The sequence below is a fragment of the Triticum aestivum genome, chromosome 7B (assembly GCF_018294505.1).
Source record: "Triticum aestivum cultivar Chinese Spring chromosome 7B, IWGSC CS RefSeq v2.1, whole genome shotgun sequence".
NCBI classification, from domain to species: domain Eukaryota; kingdom Viridiplantae; phylum Streptophyta; class Magnoliopsida; order Poales; family Poaceae; genus Triticum; species Triticum aestivum.
This window is the reverse complement of record NC_057813.1, coordinates 94,276,988-94,290,418: the sequence shown is the minus strand read 5'-3', so window position 1 is coordinate 94,290,418 and position 13,431 is coordinate 94,276,988. Positions and strand designations below refer to the sequence as shown.

Genomic DNA, 13,431 nt, shown 5'->3' with positions numbered 1-13,431 from the left:
GTGGGTCGCTCCAAAAAGTTAATCACATAGAGACCATTCTCGACATGCCCAAGAAAGGCTACTTTAAGAGTCTTGCTCCACAAGAGGGCCACGGTATCAATGTCAAAGAAAGTGGCAAAACCCATGAGTGCAAGTTGACGAACGGAAAGTAAATTGTATGCAAGGGACTCAACAAGCATGACTTTCTCGATTGTTAGATCATGAGAAATGGCAACCTTGCCAAGACCCAATACCTTAGAATGTGAGGCATCACCCCACTCGACATTGGTGGGCATAGATGGAATCTTTTGCACGTCCACCACCAAGTCCTTGCTCCCGATCATATGATTTGTTGCTCCACTATCGAGCAACCATGATCCCCCACCGGAAGCAAACACCTACAAGAGATCAATGCTTGGTTTTAGGTACCCATTTAGTAATGGGTCCTTTGATGTTAGTAACAAGGGTCTTAGGAACCCAAATAGACCATTCAATGTACTCATAAGGAGAACCAACAAATTTAGCATAAACATGTCCATCACTAGCACGACACAACACATAAGAAGGGTTAAAATCGCCGGCTTTGTTGAAGGAGGAGGAGGTGGTTTTGCCCTGTTTGACATCAACACCCTTCACATTGTTCTTCTTCTCCTAAGGAGCACCCTCTCCCTCTTTCACAAAGGTTTGCTTGAGAGGAGGAGGTCGTTTGGTCTTGGCGTTCTTCTTCTTGTTCTTGGACTTGGGTGCGAACCCAATTCCTTCCTTGGCCACAACTTCCTTTTGATTGCTCAAAAGGTCGTTGAGGTTCTTCTCACCTTGAATGCATGTCACAAGGCCTTTGTCAAGTTGATCCTTCAATTTGGCATTCTCCTCCACAAGGTGCACATGCTCACAACACGGTTTAGTGGCATATGCATTATCAATTAATACCATATGAGGAAAGGTGGCCTTTTCCTTGGTTAGCTCAACTTGGAGTTGAGCATGAGACTCCTTGAGGTTTGCATGAGCACCTTTCAAGACCTTGTGGGCCTTATCAAGTACATCAAACTCCTCATTGAGTCTAGCATGATCAACCCCAAGTTTAGCCTTCTCAGAAGTTAGCACACAAGACACAACAAGAGCATGATCAAGATCTTTCTTTAACTTGGCATGGTCATCGTTGTGTGACTCCTCAAGAGCCAAACGATGCCCACGCTCTTCCTCTAGAGCATTGGAGAGATGCGATATCTCATCGGCATAGTCACGACTATGACCTTCCATCTTAGAGGTGGTTTCTTCGTGAGTCTCGATCATGTCATTGGCTTCACCAAGTTCTTCTAAGGGAGCAACAAAGTGCTTCTTGGATTTGCCCCTGAGCTTACTCATAAAAGACTCAAATTCATTAACTTCCTCATTAGACCCCTCACTTTCATCAATGCCATCCGTCAAAGAGGGATTAGTAATGATGGTGGTTTTGATGTTGGGGGTTACCTTGTTGGTGGCTTTAGCCATGAGGCACTTGGCAGTGATGTTCTCGTTGGGTGAATCGAAGAGAGACATCCGGGGAGATGTGGCAATGGCAACGGATGCCATGGCCATTGCTTCACTATCTTCATCATCATCGTCATCCTCACGGTATTCTTCTCGAACCACCAACCCTCGAGTTGGAGTCTTCTTGGTGAAGTTGTTCTTGTTGGGGAAGGACTTAGCTTTGTCTTTTCGGATGAGCTTGCCACCATTGTCTTCCCGCTTCTCGTAAGGACAATCCGCAACGAAATGGCTCACATTACCACAGTTGTAACAAGTTCTCACTCATTGCTTGCCCTTGAAGCCACTTGAGTTGTTCTTGTTGAAATTTGGCCTTGAGTTCTTCTTGCTCCCAAATTGCCTTGAAGCAAGAGCCATATGCTCATGATAATCATATTTTGTATCTTTGGGGTTGCTCTCCTCATCTTCTTCTTCTTCCTCTTCTTCCACAATAACCTTGGCCTTCAATGCAAGGTTGGGCTTCTTTGCCCTTTGAGAGTGGAGCACCGCATTATCGGCGGTCTTGTCCAAGATGCTCATTGCAACGAACTCATCCAACACTTCACTTGAGGTCATGGAATGGAAGTCCGGTCTTTGACGAATGACGGAGGACATGGCCTTGTTGTAGGGCATCATGGCCTTGAGGAACTTGCGTTTGATCCAATTGTCATCCGTGTCCTTGCTCCCATGATCTCGGAGTGAGACCGCGAGTTTGGTTACTCTCCGAAAGAGCTCACGAGGTTCTTCGTCTTCTTTCATTGCAAACTCATCGGGTTCATCTTGCACCACTTCATAGTTGGAGCGTTGAATGCTTGCGCTTCCCCGATAAAGAGACGCAACACATTGCCACGCATCTTTGGCCATGGCATGGGGTCAGAGATGAGGGAGATCTTTGGGGAGGATAGCATCTTGGATGATGAAGAGAGCATTCTCATTGAATTGATTATCAACCGCTTCTCTAGGGGTGAAGTTGCTTCGGTCATGTGGATATAAACCTTCTTCAATGATTCTCCAAAGATTAGTATTCACGTGATTTAAATGACGCTTGAAGCGATACACCCAAGAATCAAAATCCTCATTTTTCACAATCTTAGGAGGAGGGCCGGCATGATTTAAATGAGTAGAGGGAATCCGTCCTCCATAAGTTGGAGGTTCCACATGGGCAAAGATGCCGGTGCCATTTCTACCACTAGTAGAAGGACCCTTCTCACTATTAGCTTCCCCCTTGTCGGAGTTAGCATCCGTCACCTTGTTAGTGGGATCACCCACTTTCAACGGAGAGGTAGGTAGTTTAAGTCCTTCTAAGAATTTATTAAACGTGCTTTCAACCGTGGTTGTCATGGAGGTTTTCAATGTGTCCAAGGCCACATTGAATTCCTCATGGGACACCGCAGTTTCCCCATTACCCGTAGACGAGATCGGATTCACACCGGAGTGCTCCTCCTCCCCATCGTCTACGGTGTCAACCATACTCCTCGGACGGCAAAGTCCTTAATAAAGAGACGAGGCTCTGATACCAATTGAAACGATCGATATAGTTGACTAGAGGGGGGGGGGTGAATAGGAAACTAACAATTTTTAGCTTTTCTTTACCAAATTAAACTTTGCATCAAAGTAGGTTGTCTAAATATGCAACTAGGTGAACAACCTATATGATACAACAACAATAAGTGCACAAGCAAGCAAGGGATACAACACAAAAAGCTTGCACAAGTAAAGGCACGAGATAACCAAGAGTGGAGCCGATGGAGACGAGGATGTGTTACCGGAATTCCTTCCTTTTGAGGGGAAGTACGTCTACGTTAGAGCGGTGTGGAGGCACAATGCTCCCCAAGAAGCCACTAGGGCCACCGTATTCTCCTCACGCCCTCACACAATGCGAGATGCCGTGATTCCACTATTGGTGCCTCTGAAGGCGGCGACCGAACCTTTACAAACAAGGTTGGGGCTATCTCCACAACTTAATTGGAGGCTCCCAACGACACCACGAAGCTTCACCACAATGGACTATGACTCCGAGGTGACCTCAACCGTCTAGGGTGCTCAAACACCCAAGAGTAACAAGCTCCACTAGGGATTAGTGGGGGGAATCGAATCTCTCTTGGTGGAAGTGTAGATCGGGGCCTTCTCAACCTATCCTGAGCAAATCAACAAATTTGATTGGCTAGGGAGAGAGATCGGGCGAAAATGGAGTTTGGAGCAACAATGGAGCTTTTGGGGGAAGAGGTGAGTCAACTTTGGGGAAGAAGATCCCTTTATATGGTGGGGGGAACAATCCAACCGTTACTCCCCAAGCAGCCCCGCATAGAGCGGTACTACCGCTTGGACGGGCGGTACTACCGCTGAGCAAGCGGTACTACCGTCCCCACCCAGCGGTACTGCCGCGCATAAAAGGGGAGCAGGGACCTGGGCCCAGAGCGGTACTGTCGCGGAGGTAAGGGCGGTACTACCGCTTGGGGCGGTACTACCGCCACTACTGCCACAACTAGTACCGCACAACCCGACACGAGAAACAGAGGCCTCGAGTCGAGGCGGTAGTAGCACGGAGCCTCAGCGGTACTACGGCCGAAGACAGCAAGCGGTACTATCGCTTGAGGAGCGGTACTACCGCTTGATGTGCTTCAACGCTACTACCGCTGAGGACCGCGGTACTACCGCTGGGACCAGTCAGAGCAAGCTAGGAGAGGAAAGGGAACTCCATTGAAGCGGAAAGGAACAGCAGGTGCGATAAAGATGTGTACGTGTTGATTCCACCCTAGCCTTACCAAAGCGGATCCCCTCTTGATAGTACGGAGACTCCTACGAAACTAGTCCACCAACATAGAAACGAAAGAGCTACACCGTCTTGAATAAAACACTGAGGGGAGAGAATCGTCTCGTGCCAAAGGATGAATCTCTGAAAAACTTAACGCACACGATTAGTCCGCAAAAGCATTGTCATCAATCACCAAAACACCTTGGGGATAAATATGCCCTTACACGAAGTCGTCGTCGACCGCGAGGAGGATGGGCGCGCGGTGGCTAGGACAGGATGGGCGCGCGGCGAACTAGGGATTTGGAGGGGGAGAATTAGGGATTTCTACCTGACCAGCTTTTTGTGCAAATACTCCCTCCCGCACAAGGACAGTTCAACATAAATCCTCTACTCGCCTACATGGAGCTCGTCGACTGGTCAAATATGCGGCGTACGAGCGGTCTATGGCGCACAGTGACCGTATTTTTACGTCACATCATACACCGTGACCGTATTGCGCAAGTTCCTGTGTACAGTGACCAAAGTGACCGCACGACCCAAGTTAAAGTACCGCTGATGAATTTTAGACTCCGTCCGGTTCGGAGGGAGAAAAAACGAAGGAATAAATAACTGCATAGGTATAGAGTTGAGTGGGAAGAGCAAACCTATGGCATGTTCGCTTTGCAGGAAGAGGCACTATTAAGAAGTAGTACGATGGAGAGATGGGTGTGAGTACTGATTATAGTTGTTTATTGTCTTGAAAAGGATGACCTCTCACACCTCTCATGCAACTGCATTGTTTATTCGGCTGCACCACCCTAGAGCCAGCTCTTAGCCTCGGGCCTCCACGAGAACATGAGGTTTTAGTGGATTTTAGATTTCCTGTGAAAAGTACAGGTCTGTGTGACTATCTTTCTTCCAAGCAAACCAGAAAATGATGGACTGCCCAATTTAAATTAAAATTCCTATGGTAACCCTTCCTCCAAAAGTTCCTTCAAAATTCCTGTATACCAAACGGGGCCTTACTCTTTCGTATTCCGCAATCCGCTCTGATTTTCTAGACGGCGTGCCACACCGGCGCCAGCACGGTGGTGCGGGGCAGGCAGGCAGGCTAGGCTATCCGCCATCCGCTATCCTGAGGAAGCGAGGTCTGGAATCAGCGCCGTCCCCGATCTCGCACCGCACCGGCCACCGTCGCGCAGGTGCCACGGCATAGTCACATAGCTCGCGGCGCGGGCGTGGACGCAGCCATGATCGCGGCGCAGCCCATGGAAGGAAAGGTCGGGGCCTTTGCAACGGGAAACCACGTCACCAACGCGCGGTGGTCACCGCCCGGCACAGTCAGGCACGAGCAGTACCACGCATGCACCCACGCACGTACAGGGCGACGTACGCGACGCCTCCCGGCTGTCCAGGTCCAGCATCCGTCCCGTACAGCCAGCGCCGCGCCGCTGTCCCGCGGGGTCGCTCGCGGCCGTGGGGATGCGCCGTGGTCCCGCGCTGGCTCGTCTCGTGCGGAGCCAAAAGGGCGCGGCCGAGAAAAGGCGCGGCAGGTGCCCCGCTTTCCCCCCCTCGCCGTCCAGCGGATTTTCGAACCCAGACACGCAGGCCGGGAAAAGGAAAGGCAAGCACCCCCTCCGTAGATCAGCTGCGGAATACTGTATTTCTCAAGGGGAAAGGAAAAATGTGGAATCTAATTGACTGTAGCCAATTCTACTTCACTCGCTGAATGTCGCTGTGTGAGGTTTTGGCAGTGAGAATATATGCCACTCTCCCTGTCTGTCCAACGTTAATTTTCGGGATAAACCAGTCGTACAGTAAACTCTTCTGTACAGCACTGTAAAAAAGCCACAGAGGTACATAGAAAGTACACAAAGGTACGCCTCCACTTGGTAACCGTAGCGCTACCCTCTGCGGAAATACTCTACTCTGCTGGAAGAGAAAAATAAAATAAAATAAAATGGTTCCGTTCCTCCGTCCCCCGTCCACCTCCCTTCTCCGATCTAATCATTATTTAATCCTTTTCCAGTCTCACATGAGCACTTCCCCCCAGCCCAGCCCCAACCCCCACCTCCACCCTTCTCCGATCCCCCAACCACCGCCACCACCGCCTCCGATCCCATCCTCCTCCTCCTCCCCCGCCTCCGGCATGAGCGGGGCGGCGGAGGAGGCGGACTCCCCGCCGACGCACATGTCCGAGGACTCCTCCCCGGGCTCCTCCTCCGGCGGCAGCGGCGGCAGGCGGACGCCGGATCTGAGGGGCGGCAACAACGGCGGCGGCCCGCGCGCCTCCTCCTCCGCGCCGCCCGACCAGGTCCTCGACAACGTGCTGGAGAGCGTGCTCGAGTTCCTCACCGCCGCGCGCGACCGCAACGCCGCCTCGCTCGTCTGCCGCTCCTGGTACCGCGCCGAGGCGCAGACGCGCCGCGAGCTCTTCATCGGCAACTGCTACGCCGTCGACCCGCGCCGCGCCGTCCGCCGCTTCCGCGCCGTCGCCGCCGTCGTGCTCAAGGGCAAGCCGCGCTTCGCCGACTTCAGCCTCCTCCCCGACGGCTGGGGCGCCAACGTCAAGCCCTGGTTGGAGGCGCTCGGCCCCGCCTACCCGTGCCTCGAGCGCATCTGCCTCAAGCGCATGACCGTCACCGACGACGACCTCGGCCTCGTCGCGCGCTCCTTCCCGCAGTTCAAGGAGCTCTCGCTCGTCTGCTGCGATGGCTTCAGCACCCTCGGCCTCGCCGTCATCGCCGAGCGTTGCCGGTATTATGTCCCAGCCAAACTCCCTTTTTGTCTTGCATAGCTTGCTGTCGACGCATTCCCGTTGACTTCGGGTTGAAAACTTCGACCGGAATTGAAAGCAGCCGGAGGTTAAATCTTTGCAGCCTTCTCTCTCGCGCGGGGTCCTCTAGTTCTCAACCTATGCACGTGTGTCATTCTTTAGCTTGTTGTCGCACTTGCTATGTTTTGCTGCTAGATTTACTCGCATATTTTTCCGTTGACGAACCCATGAACTCAAAGTATATCTTGACGTGCGAAGTACTTTGATACGTGTTCGTACTAATGATGCTTACATTTGTGGTTTATTTCACTGGCTCGAGGCGTTAAAACATAATATTGGCTTTATTTCGTTAGTGCCCGTTGACGAGTGAAAATTAAATCCTGGGTAGGGAATATTGCAGTTCATATATTTAGTACTAACTGAAACTTTTAATGGGTCCTGGTTAACGAACTCCCACTCTCTGTAATAGACAATTTGGTATTCCGTTGCATTTGTGGCAATCCAATTGTACTCCCTCCTTCCAAATATGTAAAGCCCATCAAAATTTTAGTCTAACTTTTGTCCACTTATTTGACCAACATAATATGAGTTGGTTATATGTCACAGAAAGTATGCCATTTGATTTGTATCCGAAAGTTTAGTGGTATAATATTCGGGGCATACAACTTATATTTTCTTACTCAAATTCATGGTCAAAGTTAGCCTCAAAGTTTGATGGGTGCCTTGCATATTTGGAAAGAGGGGGCAGCTTAATGCTTATCTACTTTGGTAACTCCCAGACTTGGACGTCTCCAGACTCCAGATGTGCTTGTTTCTCTTGCTTCGCTTCAGTTTATAAAGGGGTGGAGTCGGGTGTGGCATCTCATCGACTGATGTACTTAATACTTGTGTAGGCACCTGAGGGTTCTGGATCTGATCGAGGACTATGTGGATCAGGAGGAAGAAGCAGTGGACTGGATCTCCAAGTTCCCAGTGTCAAACACATCCCTAGAATCCCTCATGTTTGACTGCGTTGCTGTCCCATTCAACTTTGAGGCCCTGGAGGCCCTTGTGGCACGCTCGCCCTCTCTTCGTCGGCTGCGTGTGAACCACCATGTTTCACTGGAGCAGCTACGGCGTCTCATGGCGCGGGCTCCGCAGCTCACACACCTTGGCACTGGGGCCTTTCGTCCTGAGGCTCCACAAGGTGGAGGCATGTCGGTGTCTGAACTTGCACCCTCTTTTGCAGCCTCGACGTCAATAGTCTGCCTCTCTGGGTTCCAGGAGGTCAACCCTGAATACCTTCCAGCAATCTACCCAGTCTGTGGTAATCTCACCTCCCTTAACGTTAGCTTCGCAAGCCTAACTGCTGAGGATCTGACACCAGTCATTCGCCAATGCCACAAACTTCAGACATTCTGGGTAGGTCCATACTCTTATTTGTTTTGCCATGGTAATCTAATCCATGTTACTTTATTTTCATTTGTACTAAACTGCATCTGGTTTAGGTTCTTGATACTGTGGGTGATGAAGGCCTCAGGGCTGTGGCTGAGACATGCTCTGATCTTCGTGAGCTGCGAGTATTTCCGCTGGATGCCACCGAAGACTCTGATGGGTCTGTGTCAGATGTTGGGCTTCAGGCTATATCCGAAGGTTGCCGAAAGCTTGAATCCATACTTTACTTTTGCCAGCGGATGACAAATGCTGCGGTCGTAGCTATGTCCAATAACTGCCCTGACCTTGTGGTATTCCGTCTTTGCATCATGGGTCGCCACCGCCCTGACCGTATTACTGGGGAGCCCATGGATGACGGCTTTGGCGCGATAGTGAAGAACTGCAAGAAACTTACTAGGCTCTCTGTCTCTGGCCTGCTCACTGATAAGGCATTTGCATACATCGGGCAATATGGCAAACTAATAAAGACTTTGTCTCTTGCCTTCTCGGGGAACAGTGACCTGTCGCTTCAGTTTTTGTTCGAGGGATGCACTCGGTTACAGAAGCTTGAGGTCAGAGATAGCCCTTTCAGTGACAGGGGATTGCTTTGTGGTCTGGATTATTTCTACAATATGAGGTTCCTGTGGATGAATTCATGCAGGCTAACCATGAGGGGTTGTAGAGAGGTAGCTCAGCGGATGCCTAACTTGGTTGTTGAAGTAATGGAGGAGCAAAATGAGGATAAGGTGGAAACAGAGACCGTTGATAAGTTGTACCTGTACCGATCACTAGCAGGGCCAAGGGGTGATGCGCCGCTATTGGTGAAAATTTTGTAATCATTGCTTATTTTGCTGGAGTTTGGTGGTGATCCGGAGCAGAACTTTTCTTGTCCTACTGGACCTGGTCATTCTTGTTCTGTTATTCCTGAGCAAGAGCTGGTCGATTTGTGGTGTTCTTGATCAAGTTAACTGGGGCCAGCGGACGGAAGTTTCCTGTGGAGGGTTTTCATGATTTCACACGAAACAATTATGTGTCATTCATTGTACTGAAGGAGCACCCACCGGTTATGCGTATCTCTGGAAACAAATTCACTGATTGCGCTGATGATGAGGCGGCATTTGGTGTTGAAGCAGTTTGGCACCTTACTATATGTATCCCCTTGATCAGCATCTGCTATGTGGGGAACAGTTGGAGACAAGAGAATCAGAATTCGGGCTCGCACCTCTGCTGATCCGAGCATTGACGAGTAGGTGCTGGTCGCACTCCCAGTCCAGTTAGCATGTTTTAGATGGTTCTTTCCTGTCAAGACTTCGAACCATGGGTTTCCTTGGGGAGGTTGTGTTTTGTTCATCTGCCCAGAGCCCCAGACAGAGGAATTCCTATGCCAGTGTGAATTTGCCATCTCCTGTCATCTACTACTACTAGTGCTGTAGAAGGTGTCAATATCTGACTATGGTAAAGCCTCCCCTTTTGTTTGTACTACTTTTGTAGCCTCCCTCCAGATGTTGTTGTTTTTGTAGACCCTTGTAGGCCATTACTATTATCCCTTGTTACATTTCTGGTCTCACCTTTATCATGCTGAGAACTGCCCAAGGACTTGAAACTTTATCAGCAATTTTGTTCTTTCATCCTACTACCACAACTGATATGTTGCTTGCCAACTGTCATGGCCGCCCCCATTGTTGCCACTAACATGCTTCTTGTGAGTACTCCTACAACAACAGCATGCACTGCTGTTCCTTTGTTGCAATGAGTGCCCAGGCCCTTGTCAGTTGCCATTGGCATCATGAGGCCAGGCCCTACCAATGATTTGATCTTTTACATACAATCCCATGTTAATTAGCTTCACATGCCCTGTGGCGCCCAACTTGCCATCTGCTCCCCTCATTTTTTTTCTGTCATCTTCCTGTCACCCGGCCATTGTTTTCTCCCGGAACCTGCCCTGTCCCTCCGTCGTCATGGACGCGCGAATAGTTTAAGATGGCAACCTCACCTGCCCGGCGGTTGGCGGCATGTGCCGCTGCTCCCTGGGGCCGCTCAATGCATCTCGCATCACTTGTTGTTTACTTGCGGATTTGCCATATATTATGGGCCTTTGAATCGGTGGCCTGGCCACCACTTCCAACTTGGATCTGGATCGGCCACGCTAGTTTTATTTGTTTTTGTTCTCATCATCTTTTCATATTGTTTATGCCGCAACCCATGTTTCGCCATTAAGGCCGGCCCGCCCAGCTGGCCTGCCCTTGTTCGCTTGCGATCGATCTGATTCTGATGGAACCGAACGAATCAGTCAGAATCAGGTGCCCAGCGCGGGGTAGGAGGAAGGGCCGGCCAAAACGGCCTGGCCACCGACCGAACCATGGCCAAACGGGAGCGCCAAGCGAGCGCTTTTCTGGCGTGGCGAGGGATGGGCGATCGGAATAGCGCGCCTACCTATAGGCTACGTACGCGGGCGGCTAGACGTTGTCGTAGTAGGAGTAGTACGTCGCGGCGTGTGCGTGCTACTTGCTGGCACGTCAACATCGCCGTCTCCTCGAAAGGTGATGGGATGAGAGGGGAGAGGAACAGTGGGCGGCCAGACGCGCGTAGGATCCGGGCTTTCGAATCTGATGAGGTCCGGTCTTTTCTCACGAGCTCTTCAATGGCGCTAGAAGCCTAGGGCATGACCAATAGGATGGCTTTTGGCATCTATGCATGACGCCGGGTGGTATGGTACGAGCCAAAGCTGCGTCCGGTTTGGCCGTCCGTGGCTTTCCGAAAATCGTCGCGCCCTGCCGTGACGCTGGCCGTGGCGCGGCGCCGCCAACCTTTGTTCCGGTCTCGGGTTTGGTTTGGCCACGGGGTGTTAGCCAGTTTGCCACCATCGTCGTCGTCATGCGTGCCCAGATGTAGATAGGGCTGCAAACGAGTCGAGTTCGAGCGAGTTGGCCTAGCCTGGGCTTAACTCAACTCATACTAAAATTCGAGCTCGCTCAAAATATGCGAAGCTCAAGGTCGAGCTGTAGAATATAGCTCATGCTCGGATTATAACGATCTCGAGTCGATCTCGAGCTAGTTTTGAGTTAAATAAGATGATTTTGAAAATTATTTTAAAGCAAATTTTAAAGTAAGATATGAGACAATAAAAAAAGTCATTATAAAATTCGACTTATTCTTTCTCAACTGAAGACCAATATCTAATAACAAGAGATCATGGATAGAAGACAACAAAGGTGTGGCTGTTTTAAAACTTCGGTCAAAATAACAAGATATTGAACACGCAGTTGGCCACGTGTCAGATTGAGGCTAAACTTTCTCCATGCTTAATTTCTATGTTTTCTAGTAGGTAAAATGAAGAAAAGAAATCGTGCAAAACATATGGCAATGGTTGATCCTAATTCTTCGTAACGGACATAAAGATTATTTAATATACTTATATGATATCGAGCTATCAAGTTAAAATCGAGCGAGCCAATGTTGACTCAAGATCAGCTTGTTTCTCGATCGAGCTACATAAAATGCTCATACTCAGCTCATTTCTTTTCGAATCGATCTTGAGTCGAGCTAAAATACGAGTCGATCTCAAGCGGCTCACGAGCCTCGAGCTTTTCTTGCAGCCCTAGATGTAGAAAGCTGTGGTAGCAACTCTCTTCAAAGATTCCCGGGGTCCGTTTGTCCTAGCACTAAAACCGGCCTTTTGTTGCCGGCGTGTATTATTTCATCACGTCTTCACGACCAAACCACGGGTCCTTGGTTAGTCTTTTGGACCGAGCTTTTCCGTGCCCTGACAGTGATACCAACGGCTACACCACACTCGGTACTGGTTGGTAATGGACTCCTCCCGGTGTAAACATCGCGTTCGTGCTATACCGTGTCACGCCAGGACGTATCACGATCCACCACGTGTACTGAACAAAACAAAACCGTACTCTCCCATTTTGGTTGGAACGCACGCACGATGCCATCAATGCATTCTGCGCCACGGATGTCACTACGGCCGTGCCGCAAGCGGAGCCCGTCATCTTCATCTAGGTGCACTCCATCTCCTCTTGCTCTCGCCGGTCTGAGTCGATGGGGCAGTCGCCGCGGGAAAATCCTATTGGACGCTCGCTGCGTCGACTTGTCGAGCCTTCGCACAGAGAAGTTAGCTACAGCGATCAAGATGGGCCGGCCCAGTTAGGAGATAGCGCTGCGCTGCAGCTTCCGGTTTTGGGAACCTTCTGGAGGGTTCCTGAACGGTTTTGGGAACCTTCTAGAAGGTTCTTGAAATGGGTTTTCACTGGTTTTTTCTTTTTTCTTTTTCTTTGTTGTTTTTCCTGTTTTTTTCTTTTTCTTTCTTCGTTTTTCTGTTTCTTTATTTCATCTTTCAATTCCTTTTTCTTCTCTTTTTTTTTCTTTTTGTTTACATTTCAAATTATGTTTGGGAGTTTCAAAAAATCTTCCAATTTCAAATTCGCACTTCCAAATTTGTTCCCCATTTCAAAATTTGTTCTCAACATTCAAAAATTGTTCGTGCTTTAAAAAATTGTTCATGCTTCCAAATTTGTTCTCCATTTCAAAATTTGTTCGTGCTTTAAAAAATTGTTCGCGCTTCTAAATTTGTTCTCCATTTCAAAATTTGTTGTCAACATTCAAAAATTGTTCGTGCTTTCAAAAATTGTTCACGGTTCCAAATTTGTTCTTCATTTTAAAACTTGTTCTCAACATTCAAAAATTGTTCGTGCTTTCAAAAAGTGTTCGAGCTTCCAAATTTGTTCTCCATTTCAAATTTTGTTCTCAATATCCAAAAAATGTTCGTGCTTTAAGAAATTGTTCGCGCTTCCAAATTTGTTCCCGTGTCAAAAATTGTTCTCAAGATTCAAAAAAAAAATGTTCATGCTTTGAAAAAAAAATCCATGCTTCCAAGTTTGTTCTCTGTTTCAAATTTTGTTCTCAAGATTAAAATAATGTTCGTTCTATAAAAAATGTTCATGTTCAAATTTTGTTCTCAAATTTCCTCGCTTACAAATTTGTTCTTTGTTTCAAAATTTGTTCTCAAGATTAA

General features: G+C 49.0%; 1 protein-coding gene across 1 annotated transcript; it reads left to right on the top strand.

Annotated features, from left to right (window-relative positions):
- The first annotated feature begins 6,277 nt into the window (after positions 1-6,277).
- Positions 6,278-10,031, top strand: LOC123156229 (transport inhibitor response 1-like protein). Its single transcript, XM_044574378.1, has 3 exons — positions 6,278-6,976; positions 7,889-8,396; positions 8,483-10,031. The coding sequence occupies exons 1-3, from the start codon at positions 6,369-6,371 to the stop codon at positions 9,242-9,244; spliced, it is 1,878 nt and encodes a 625-aa protein (XP_044430313.1). The 5' UTR covers positions 6,278-6,368; the 3' UTR covers positions 9,245-10,031.
- The last annotated feature ends 3,400 nt before the right edge of the window (positions 10,032-13,431 follow it).